General features: G+C 45.4%; 1 protein-coding gene across 1 annotated transcript in view; it reads left to right on the top strand.

Annotated features, from left to right (window-relative positions):
* Positions 1 to 5,360, top strand: part of LOC140467067 (uncharacterized) — a 125,389-nt gene extending 120,029 nt beyond the window's left edge. Inside the window, exons 13-14 of the mRNA XM_072563127.1 lie at positions 597 to 768; positions 3,968 to 5,360. Of these exons, the coding sequence (XP_072419228.1) occupies positions 597 to 768; positions 3,968 to 4,101 (306 nt within the window). The 3' untranslated portion in view covers positions 4,102 to 5,360. The remainder of the gene's footprint in view (positions 1 to 596; positions 769 to 3,967) is intronic.
* Positions 5,361 to 12,891: the final 7,531 nt, after the last annotated feature.

The raw sequence follows: 12,891 nt of genomic DNA, 5'->3' as shown, positions 1-12,891 counted from the left end.
GTCAAGGAACAATGAAACAACTAAAGGTGGGTTGGGCATAAGACAGTTCCCTGAGGAACCCCTGCAGAGATACCCTGGAACTGAGATGACTGGCCTGCAGCAATCACAACCATTTTAGTTGGTGCTGGCTAAGCTCAAACCAACAGGGAGTTTTTCTCTTGATTCCATTGACTCCAGTTTTACTAGGGACCCTCAATACCACACCCAGTTAAACACAGCCTTGATGTCAATGGCAGTGACTCTCAGCTTACCTTCAGAGTTCGACTGCTTTATCCATGTTTGGACCAAGGTTGTAATGAGCTCAGGTGTTAAGTGGCTCTGATCAAACCCAAATTAGTAAGCAGGTTACTCCTTTGGAAGTGTTAAGCAAATAGCATTGTCAATGATCCCTTCCATCACTTTGATGATGAATGAGGATGGACTGATTGAGCTATAATTGGCCAAGTTGAATTTGGTGCACAGGACATTTCTTGGCAATTTTTCACACTGTCGGGTAGATGCCAGTGTTGGAGCTGCACTGGAACAACTCAGTGAGGGAGGCAGCAAGGTCTGGAGCTCATGTATTAAGCAATGGGGAAATGTGATCAACCCTTTAGGACAAAGACAGTCTGCTCTCAAGATACCAACGTAAAAACATGGAGAACTTAATTGAGCTGCACAATAAGGCCCCAGTGTGGAATAATGACACTCAGTCGTACGTGTTAAACTTCCACGGGAGAGTGACACACGCTTCAGTGAAGAATTTCCAAATAGTCCATGAGAATGCTGGTAAGTTATATTTGCAATCTGTCATGTTTACACTGAGTGCCAAACACTTTAAGTATTTTTATTTTGTGAATGTGGCGGTTGTTCTTCTCAGGTTTTAGAGTTTTTCCCCATTCTAATTTAATTTCTCTCCTTCCACTGTCTTCATCACCCCCAGTGAGGTGTCCAGAATTGCTCTCAGACCTCAAATGCAATGCTCAGATATTGACCCAGTGTCAGACAAGTCTTCTCTCTCTTCTCTTTCTTTGGGAAATATCTGGCTTTCCAATTGATGTCTCTACTATAAAAACACAACTTGCTGGAGAACTCAGTAGTTCCTGCAGCATCGGTGGAGAAAGAAGCAGAGTTAAAGTTTTGAGTCTGATATGTCTCGAGCTCAGAAACGTTCACTGTTTCTCCACCCCACAAATGCTGTCAGACTCACTGAGTTTCTCCAGCACTCCCTTTGTTTGCTTCAGATCTCCAGAATCCACACAGTACTTTATGGGCAATCTGATTATGGGGCAATATCAGACTCAACAACTCCACAGCCCACCCCCCAGTCAGTCCTCCACTAGATCCTGACACTGGGACTCAGCCTCTGTTTGTACCACCTCAGCTTCCAGCTGGTAGAAGGAGGATGGTGCCAGTTGCTTGGCTGGTCTGAGCTGGAATGAGTGTTGGAACCAAACAATTGCTCTCAGATGGAGAGGGGAAGGTGGTTAACACCTGATTTCCACTGAAACATTGGCAGCACATCACTACAGGGAAACATATCATCAGGCTCCTACCCCATGGTCGGACAGTTGACTGCCACTCACAGTCAGGCCTCACATCTACATAATAGCCACATCAACAAGACAGCCAATGTTTAGTCTGGAGTCATGGAGTACAAAATGCCAGGCTACTCATTTAAAGGTGTGGGTATGACTGAGAATGTGATTGGGCAAGGAAAAGTTGGGGGTATAGGTTATGAGGTGCCAGGTATTATGGTACCAGTGGTTGAGGTGGTGATTGTAATGGGGTTTGTGATACCAGTAGTTGAGGTGGTGGGTGTAATGGGGTTGGTGGTACCAGTGGTTGAGGTGGTGGGTGTAGTGGGATTCGTGGTTCCCAGTGGTTGAGGTGGTGTGTGTAGTGGGGTGGTGGTACCAGTGGTTGAGGTGGTGGGTGTAGTGGGGTTGGTGGTACCAGTGGTTGAGGTGGTGAGTGTAGTGGGGTTGGTGGTACCAGTAGTTGAGGTGATGGGTGTAATGGGGTTGGTGGTACCAGTTATTGAGGTGATGGGTGTAGTGGGGTTGGTGGTGCCACTGGTTGAGGTAATGGGTGTACTGGGGTTGGTGGTACCAATTATTGAGGTGATGGGTGCAATGGGGTTGGTGGTACCAAGTGGTTGAGGTGATGGGTGTAGTGGGTTGGTAGTACCAAGTGGTTGAGGTGGTGACTGTAGTGAGGTTGGTGGTACCAAATGGTTGAGGTGGTTGCTGTGGTGGGGTTGCTGGTACCAGTGGTTAAGGTGGTGGGTGTAGTGGGGTTAGTGGTACCAGTGGTTGAGGTGATGGGTGTCGTGGAGTTGGTGGTACCAGTGGTTAAGGTAGTGGGTGTAGTGGGGTTCGTGGTACCAGTTATTGAGATGATGGGTGTAATGCGGTTGGTGGTGCCAGTGGTTGAGGTGGTGGGTGTAGTGGGATTGGTGGTACCAGTTGTTGAGGTGATAGGTGTAATGGGGTTGGTGGTACCAGTGGTTGAGGTGCTGGGCGTAGTGGGGTTGGTGGTACCAGTTGTTGAGGTGATAGGTGAAATGGGGTTGGTGGTACCAGTGGTTGAGGTGCTGGGCGTAGTGGGGTTGGTGGTACCAGTTGTTGAGGTGATAGGTGTAATGGGGTTGGTGGTACCAGTGGTTGAGGTGGTGGGTGTAGTGGGGTTGGTGGTACCAGTTGTTGAGGTGATAGGTGTAATGGGGTTGGTGGTACCAGTGGTTGAGGTGCTGGGCGTAGTGGGGTTGGTGGTACCAGTTGTTGAGGTGATAGGTGTAATGGGGTTGGTGGTACCAGTGGTTGAGGTGCTGGGCGTAGTGGGGTTGGTGGTACCAGTTGTTGAGGGATTGGGTGCAATGGGGTTGGTGGTACCAGTGGTTGAATTGATGGGTGTCGTGGAGTTGGTGGTACCAGTGGTTGAGGTGGTGGGTGTAGTGGGGTTGGTGGTACCAGTAATTGAGGGATTGGGTACAATGGGGTTGGTGGTACCAGTGGTTGAAGTGATGGGTGTAGTGGGGTTGGTGGTACCAGTAGTTGAGGTGATGGGTATAATGGGGTTGGTGGTGCCAGTGGTTGAGGTGGTGGGTGTAGTGGGGATGGTGGTACCAGTGGTTGAGGTAGTGGGTGTAGTGGTGTTGGTGGCACCAATGGTTGAGGTAGTGGGTGTAGTGGGCCTGGTGGTACCAGTAGTTGAAGTAGTGGGTGTAGTGGGATTGTTGATACCGATGGTAAAGGTGGTGGGTGTAGTGGGGTTGGTGGTACCAGTGGTTGAGGTGATGGGTATAATGGGGTTGGTGGTACCAGTGGTTAAGGTAGTGGGTGTAGTGGGGTTCGTGGTACCAGTGGTTGAGGTAGTGGGTGTAGTGGGGCTGGTGGTACCACTGGTTGAGGTAATGGTGTAGTCGGGTTGGTGGTACCAGTGGTTGAGGTAGTGGTGTAATGGGGTTGGTGGACCAGTAGTTGAGGTAGTGGTGTATTGGGGTTGGTGTGGTTGGGTTGCGATGGGAGACAAGCTGCCAAAACCAGACAATTTCCTGAAGGTCTCATCACATGACATCCCACCTCCAAGTGCTCTGCCCCCAATCTCCTGCTGTTGGTTCCCCAAATTATTTCCCTTCAGTGCGCTACCTTCCATACCAAACAGTTAGCCACTTAGACACTTCCTCACTCGCTGAAGGTGCCTTTTAATCCATTTCCCAACATTTGTTCGATTAAATGTGGCAAACATCTGTAATGACTTTTCCCAGGTCTTCCTGGAGGAATATTTGTGAGATCCAGGAGACGGTGCTGGAATCTTGGGGACAATCCGGGAAGCTTGGCAACTGGAGGCTGGGGAAGGGAACAGAGAATGATTATTTCTTAAGTACTGACACACAAAGCGAACCGGTGAACTGTTCCTTTCGGGTTTGAATGCATTATCTATCAATGTGCAGCCAGCTCTCAGCTGTGTGTTTGCTCCCTCACAGTTGACTACATTGTGATGCAGTTTGGGCGTGTGGCAGATGATGCATTCACCATGGATTACAGCTACCCGATGTGCGCTCTCCAGGCATTCGCCATTGCCCTCTCCAGCTTTGACGGGAAACTAGCGTGTGAATGATTGGTGTAGCTGACCACAAGTCCCCCAAACCCCCCTCCCTCCCCACAGCATCATGTTTACTGAAGTGCGCTTTACTTAAGACTAGTCTTAGAATAAAGAGGCAATATAGGTGGCAAACACATCTGCATCATCTTCTCAGGGTAAACCAGGGCAATTGGAAAGGGTGCAAAAAAAAACCAAATTTCTAGTTTCTGTAATTAAACTAGAAAGCAAACGTCCAAAATGGATGAAAAAGGCTTTCAAAACGAAGAAGCCACTTTCTAGGGGTTTTTATTTGTAGTTTGTTTCCTGACTGGTGTTGGAGATGATGTTTTTAGTCATTTTTTTAATGCCTACTCCCAACTTTCCTCTCAGTTCAGTAGTGGAATGAAATAGGAATAGTTGTCAATGTTGAGGCTTTGTGCAGTGGAAACCATTTCCTGATTAATTAAAGTGGGAATATGATCAGGAAGGAGTGTCCAACTTTGTTATGTGCTCTCTGACTGAGCTGTCCATTGTAAAGGGTCCATTCACATGCTATTAAAAATAGCACACCACTCTATTGTGCAGAAGTGCATCAGTAAGTGCACCACCCGCTACTCTCGCCGCATGTTCTGGTGTGGTTGGTGGCTCCTTGAGAACTGAAGACACCATGTTACAGACCACCTCCTGCCCCTTTAAATAAAAGGAACCCCTTGGGCTCAGTATCTTCCCATCAGCGAGATTGGAACAAATCCCGGGACAGGGAGAATCAAAACCACAGGCTTCACAAAGCAAGACATTGATTTAACATCAGTGCTTCCTCCAGGCAGAAACCGAGGGAGCAATCTGATTAGAAAAGGCACCACTTTCACAGTGAGGGGCCCACAGACAGAGAAAATTCTCAAGTAAAAGTCATCAAAGTGGTAGTAATTATCGTGGAAAATGGCAGATAGTGGAAAATCTGAGATAACTGCAGAAAATACTGGGGAAAAAAACAGCAGTCTATATCTGAGGAAACAATAAGTTGTAATGATTGGATGTATATCAGTGTAACTGGTCGGATTGTGCCAGAAAAGAGGACAATGATACATACCTACAGCTCTGGAAGGTGGGATTTAACGCTTCTTTTGTCATTGAGGTGATCAGAGGAACCCCAGTCCCATATACAACCTAAGTGCTGATCATTGACATTTTTTACTTTGTATATTGTTAGTTAAACACCAGAGGGTGCCCTCACACATGATAGCACCCCAGGATTTCCTTGTGTGAATGGATACATTTCAGCACATGAAATAAAAGCACCAAATTATTACCACACCGACTGTTGAGTGTTTATTCCTGGCATCACCATATTTTTTAAGTCCAGTGAGATTATTTTCGGTGGCTGCAGAGATGGACACAGTTGCCGGGGTTTATAATAGCGCCTGAAGAACTGCGCAGGGATCCAAGTCTGATTGGCAGCTGGAAGGAGCCAGTACGTGAGAGTCTCTGGACCGACAGATAACCTACTCTGACATTTACTGATATCCTCTGATCAGCAAAAATTTCAGTGCTGCTCCAAAATCAGTGAACTCCTGAACTTCCAACCCTTCTCGTGCTCATGAACATAAAACAGAGCAACTTGGGCCTCTGCAGGTAATTTGCTCCCCTTTCTACTTTTTCTCTATCTCAGTTTTTAATTTGTCTCTTTATTCTGTTAAGTTTCTTTGCACTCTTCTCTCTTTGTTCCTTTGATGTTATATCTTATGCATTCTTCCAGCTCAATGCACCGTCTGTTCAAAAAGACTTTCAGACCCTCCAAACTCTACAGCCCTCATTTATTTAATCCTTTGTGGCTTGAACTGGCCAGGCCAGCATTTGCTTTCCTTTAATTGCCCTCGAACTCAGTGGCTGGCAGGACCATTTCAGAGAATGGCTAAGAATAAACCACAATACTGTGGGCCTGGAGTCACATGTAGGTCAGGACAGGACAACGGATTCAAAAGCAGAAATCACTGGAGCAGCTCAGCATTTCTGGCAACATCTGTGGAGAGAGGTCAGAGTTAACATTTCACCTTGAGTGACTCCTCCTCAGAACCTCTTCCTCACATCACTCAATCCGAAACATTAACTCTGATCCCTCTCCCCAGATGTTGCCAGAAATGCTGAGCTTTTCCAGCAATTTCTGTTTTTGTTTCTGATTTACAGCTTCTGCAGTTCTTTTGGTTTTTTTTAATTCAGGACAGCTGATTTCCTTCCCTGAAGAGCATTAATGATCCAGATGGTTTTTTTCCAAAAGCTGATGTTTTAATGATGTGGAGTTGCCAGTGTTGGACTGGGATGGACAAAGTCAGAGGTCACACAACACCAGGTTGTAGTCCAACAGGTTTAGTTAAAATCACAAGCTTTCGAGTGTAGTCCCTTCATCAAGTGATTGTGATTTCAAATAAACCTGTTGGACTATAACCTGGTGTCGTGTGATTTCTGACTTTGATATTTTCATGGTTGCCATCACTAAGATTAACCTCAAACTCTACACTTTGTTAATTGGATTAGCCCACGTCTCTGAATTACTAGCCCAGTGATATTACCACTGCACCACTATCCCACAAGCTCTTTAAAAACCAACATGACTCTTTCCATCTTTGATCGCACCCTGTGAGTTTATCCTTGGCTATGAAGTGCAAAACCAAAACTGACTTAATTGTAGGGTTATCCTCAGCCATATGCATGCATACCTCACATATCAACTTATTAAATGTGTGCTAAGCTGGAGAGGGGAAAGCTTCCAAACAGAGCTCACTGTCCAGTTCCTTACTTTGTAAACAGGGAGCTGGGAACAATTGTTCACTCCAGGTTATCACCAACCCAGTTCAATTTGTATGATTGATGTGCAGGAAATCATTTTGAACTATATAATGGATTCCTCAATGGGAAAGCTGAATGTCAGTGAAGCTAAGTAGTTACAGTGCTTGTAGTGGTTCTGTTCGCCGAGTTGGGAATTTGTGTTGCAGACGTTTCGTCCCCTGTCTAGGTGACATCCTCAGTGCTTGGGACCCTCCTGTGAAGCACTTCTGTGATGTTTCCTCCGGCATTTGTAGTGGTTGGAATCTGCCGCTTCCGGTTGTCAATTCCAGCTGTCCGTTGCAGTGGTCGGTATATTGGGTCCAGATCGATGTGCTTATTGATTGAATCTGTGGATGAGTGCCATGCCTCTATGAATTCCCTGGCTGTTCTCTGTTTGGCTTGGCCTATAATAGTAGTGTTGTCCCAGTCGAATTCATGTTGCTTGTCATCTGTGTGTGTGGCTACTAAGGATAGCTGGTCGTGTCGTTTCGTGGCTAGTTGGTGTTCTTGGATGCGGACCATTAGCTGTCTTCCTATGTAGTGTTTTGTGCAATCCTTACATGGGATTTTGTACACTACATTGGTTTTTCTCATGCTGGGTATTGGGTCCTTTGTTCTGGTTAGTTGTTGTCTGAGAGTGGCTGTTGGTTTGTGTGCTGTTATGAGTCCTAGTGGTCGTAGTAGTCTGGCTATGAAAGCAACCACCTCAACACACACAAAAGAAGTTGCATCAAGACACTATTCAAAAGGGCCACAACACACTGCAGTACACCAGAACTGCAAAAAGAGGAAGAAGAACACCTGTACAATGTATTCGCCAAAAACAGATACCCCCGCAATTTCATCAACAGATGCCTAAGGGAAAGACAATGGAACGAGGACATGCCACAATCCAAAGGACTAGCCACACTACCGTACATCAGGAGCATTTCCGAACTGACAGCCTGACTACTGTGACCACTAGAATTCATAACAGCACACAAACCAACAGCCACGCTCAGACAACAACTCACCAGAACGAAGGACCCGATACCCAGCATGAGCAAAACCAATGTAGTGTACAAAATCCCATGCAAGGACTGCACAAAACACTACATAGGACAAACAGGAAGACAGCTAACGATCCGCATCCATGAACACCAACTAGCCACGAAACGACACGACCAGCTATCCTTAGTAGTCTCACACGCAGATGACAAGCAACATGAATTCGACTGGGACAATACTACTATTATAGGACAAGCCAAACAGAGAACAGCCAGGGAGTTCCTAGAGGCATGGCACTCATCCACAGATTCAATCAATAAGCACATCGATCTGGACCCAATATACCGATCACTGCAATGGACAGCTGGGACTGACAACCGGAAGCGGCAGATTCCAACCACTACAAATGCCGGAGGAAACATCACAGAAGTGCTTCACAGGAGGGTCCCAAGCACTGAGGATGTCACCTAGACAGGGGACGAAACGTCTGCAACACAAATTCCCAGCTCGGCGAACAGAATCACAACAACAAGCACCCGAGCTACAAATCTTCGCACAAACTTTGAGTTAACAGTGGTCTTCAGTGCACATAAGTTATTTTCTTTACAATGGGTAAAACTCTTTGCTGCCAGTCGATATAAGGAGGCAATTCATTGATCAAGACGGTATGTGCTGCAATACTCAAACTGTTTCAGCTGATGGCGCTCTATTCACCTGTCTCAGGTGTTTACAGTGACACCAAACCTGAAAAGCAGGTAGAAGAATCTCATTAAGGTAACGCAAGACTTCCTTTTGTTTAGCGTTCTAGTTTCACTCTTTCGTACCGTACCTGGTACAATGACCACATTATCGTAGACCATTTACTGCAAAGAAGGTGACCATTCAGCCCATCACATCCATCCCAATGACCAACTTCCTTTTCCTGTAATGTTGCAATTTGCTTTCTTTTCTCTTCAGATGCTTCTTTTTGAAAGTCACAACTGAACCTGCCGCCACCACACTGTCTGCAAATTCCAGATGCTAACCCTTCTCTGTGCAAAAAAGCTTTTCATTGTTTTGATGTCACTGATGTTCACCCAGATGTAGTAGTTATGTACGAGCACCTAGAGCAAGGAAAACACATTGTTCAGTTCAATGATCTGCACTGGTAATATTATTACCATGAACCTCCTCCCACCCCAATCACCTCTCCTACTCAGACCATCCTAACCAAGAGCAAACCCCACCCACCCCCCCCCACCCCCCCTCAATATTCCACTCCCTTCTCCCCTGCACATGTACCAGGTTTCCCTTTAAATGCGTGGACTTGATTCACACCCTTTCCACTCTCAAGAAGAGAAATTCCTTCTAAATTCTTTGCATGAATTGCTGATTCAAGTCAGCACTTGTCCAAGGGTTCTGCTTTGTTTGAATACAGGCTGTCGGAAATTGCAGGAATGCGAACTGGGCAACAAAAGTGTGGGTTTTATTTTCAGATTGAAATGCATTTTCTGACGTGGAGTCATTTGTTAATCACCAAGTGCACGTTCCAGGCTCTTACAGAGTGCAATATTATTGGAAATTTCACTGTCACTCTGACTCCTCAATCTGTCTCTTAACGTCCAGCACCTTCCTGCTCTGAGCTGAGTTGTGTGGGGAGTGCAGTGAAGTAATCTGCCTTGGTTGACTTAGTGAGACCCCAGAGGCTACCTACTGGAGTGTGTCTTTTCTTTCGCAGGGAACGTGAAATTACGCTAAGTTTGTATGGTTTGTACGACAAGAAATAACTTGCATTCATATAGCCCCTTAAGTTGGCCGAGCCATTTTACAGCTAAAGATGGCAGTCATTGTTTTAACATAAAAAATGCAGCAACCAATCTGGGCACAGTAAGCTCCCATACACAACAACACAGGGCGACACGGTGGCTCAGCGGTTAGCACTGCTGCCTCATAGCGCCAGGGACTCAGATTTGATTCCTACCTCAGGCAAATGCCTGTATGGAGTTTGCACATTCTCCCTGTGTCTGCGTGGGTTTCCTCCGGGTGCTCCAGTTTCCTCCCACAGTCCAAAGATATGCAGGTCTGGTGACTTGGCCATGATAAATTGCCCATAGTGTTAGGTGCATTAGTCAGAGGTAAATATAGGGTTGGGAAATGGGTCTGGGTTGGTTACTCTTCAGAGGGTCGGTATGGACTTGCTGGGCTGAAGGGCCTGTTTCCGTACTGTAGGTAATCTAATCTTATAACAACGACCAAGTCATCTGTTTTCAGGATGTTGATTAAAGGGTAGGCATTGATCAGGGCACCAGGAACATCTACTGTACATTTCTTCAAGATCACCCCATGGCACCTTTTAAATCCACCTGAATGTATAGACAAACCTCTCTCTTTAATATTTCATCTTATGGATAATATCTTTTTGACAGTGCTGCACACCCTCAACACTGTGGTAAAACAGAACCCACAACCTCCAGGCAAGATGTGGGTGGCACAGTGGGTCAGTGGTTAGCACTGCTGCCTCACAGCGCCAGAGACCTGGGTTCGATTCCAACCTCGGGCAACTGTCTGTGTGGAGTTTATATGTTCTCCCCATGTCTGTGTGGGTTTCCTCTGGGTGCTCTGGTTTCCTCCCACAGTCCAAAGATATGCAGTTTAAATGCTAAATTGCCCATAGTGTCCAGGGATGTGCAGACTAGGTGGATTAGCCACGGGAAAAATAGGGTTATGGGGATAGTATGGGATGGTCTTCAGGTGAATAACCTCTATCTGCACTCTAGGGATTCTGTGATCAACTGAGCAAACCCAGATTATTCACAAAAAGAGTATCTTGCAGATTAGGTTTCCTTTGCAAAATGAAAGGATTAATATTGCTCATGCAGATTTAGCTTAATATATGACAAGGTAACAGTTGGAAGGTGTCCGAGACAGAGACATCTGACCGTGAGAAAGAATAATGATCATACAAGAAACGTGCAAAGCTCTAGAAAAGTAATTTCCATTTCGTGACTTGGAGAGTGTAACAGACCTGTGTGTACTATGCCCATTTTTTGAGGATGTTCTGGGCTGTCAATGTTGCTGGAGTCAGAGTGAGTGTAAAGAATATGTTCTACCCTAGGGAGGACTCACAGATCTGAGACAAACCTCAGTTACAGGGGCAACAGATTGCATTTAGGAAGTGCCTTTTATTAGTTAAATGCTCTTGGGTGCTTCCTACAAACATGTGAAGCGAAAGAAATGTAACACCAAGACAAAGTCGAAGGACGAACCACAACTCTTATCCTAACTCCTATACCATTTGGTTTGGCTCTAGCACCATCCTATCTTAGATTCTTTTGTCATTATTAATCCAATCATAGGGCCACCCCTTCACTTGCTATTCAGCTGTTGACACCAATTGTGTTCATCTTTTGACACTTGTAATTACTTAGAATTGTCTTACCATTATCGCTCTGCATCAAAATTCTGTGCCTGGGCGCTTCCTTCCATTTCACCTGGTGAAGGAGCAGTGTTCTGAAAGCTTGTGATTCCAAATGAACTTGTTGGACTATAACCTTGTGTCGTGTGAGTTCTGACATTGCCCACCCCAGTCCAACACTGACATCTCCACATCATTTTAAACAAAGATACAGAAGCAAAGACTATGCCAGCTCCTTGAACCTGTTTAATTATTCATGGGGTCCTAGAGGTTTACTGAAAAAGGCCCTTTGGCCCATTGAATCTGCACTGGTCAAAACCAACCCACCTCACTATTCTAATGACACTACTATAATTGTAATTTAGCGGCGGCACGGTGGCTCAGTGGTTAGCACTGCTGCCTCATAGCACCAGGGTCCTAGGTTCGATGTCTGTGTGGAGTTTGCACATTCTCCCCGTGTCTGCGTGGGTTTCCTCCGGGTGCTCCGGTTTCCTCCCACAGTCCAAAAATGTGCAGGTCAGGTGAATTGGCCATGCTAAATTGCCCATAGTGTTAGGTGCATTAGTCACAGGGAAATGGGTCTGAGTGGGTTACTCTTCGGAGGGTCGGTGTGGACTGGTTGGGCCGAAGGGCCTGTTTCCACACTGTAGGGAATCTAGTCTAATCTAATTAATTAGAGCATCTATCTCTTAATACAATTCACTACCGCCTTCCCTCATGGGCAACTAGCCTTGCCGGGCCAAAGTGAGGTCTGCAGATGCTGGAGATCAGAGTCAAGAGCCCTCATGAAGGGCTTGTGCCTAAAACGTCGACTCTCCTGCTCCTTGGATGCTGCCTGACCTGCTGTGCTTTTCCAGCATGACATTCTCAACTGGCCTTGCCAGTGATACGCAAATCCCATGAAAGAAATGGTTTAAAAGCTCTATTTGACCTGTGTTTCTAATTTAACCTCTGTATCACCTGAGAGAACCTTTACTGCATTCCTCATCAGTATATGTTGCCATGACCAGAAAAGTAAGCCGAACCCATTCAGCCTCGCTATCACTGGAACTCGCAACACAGTGAAAATAAAATATTCAATGACCCTCAAAATTTGACCAATTGTCCCTAGAAAGACTCTACAAATAACTTGGACACCAAGTTTTATAACTTCAACAAAAATTAACAGTTTATTATTAATGCGGTAACTTTAGTAGGACAAAGATAAACAAAAAGGTAATCTAATTATTATTTATAACTTAAATCCAATCTTCTTTGTTCATAACTACACTCACCAAGACTGATTGATACACCCAGATAAAGACTGAAAGAAGAAATAAAAGGGTTGTAATTTGCCAGTTCAATTAAAAAAACTTCGAATGATGGACACCAAGCTTTATCCAATCCTTGGAGAATGATTTATTCAAAAGCATGTACTGTAATTATATATCTCATTTCAAAATCACTGGAGAGTGAGAACAGTGTCAGTAACCTTCCAGACATGTTTATTTATTTCATACCCACTCTTTTCTCAGGATATTCAACAATTCTTTAACTGGACAGAAAACTGGAAAGCAAAAGAATAGAGCCAGTTCCGAAACTTTCAAAAATCACTCTGCACTTGCCAAAAGCAGTCAAAACAG

The sequence above is a fragment of the Chiloscyllium punctatum genome, chromosome 45 (genome assembly GCF_047496795.1).
Source record: "Chiloscyllium punctatum isolate Juve2018m chromosome 45, sChiPun1.3, whole genome shotgun sequence".
Classification (NCBI taxonomy): Eukaryota; Metazoa; Chordata; class Chondrichthyes; order Orectolobiformes; family Hemiscylliidae; genus Chiloscyllium; species Chiloscyllium punctatum.
The sequence above is the reverse complement of the archived record's forward strand: the minus strand, read 5'-3'. Positions and strand labels throughout refer to the sequence as shown.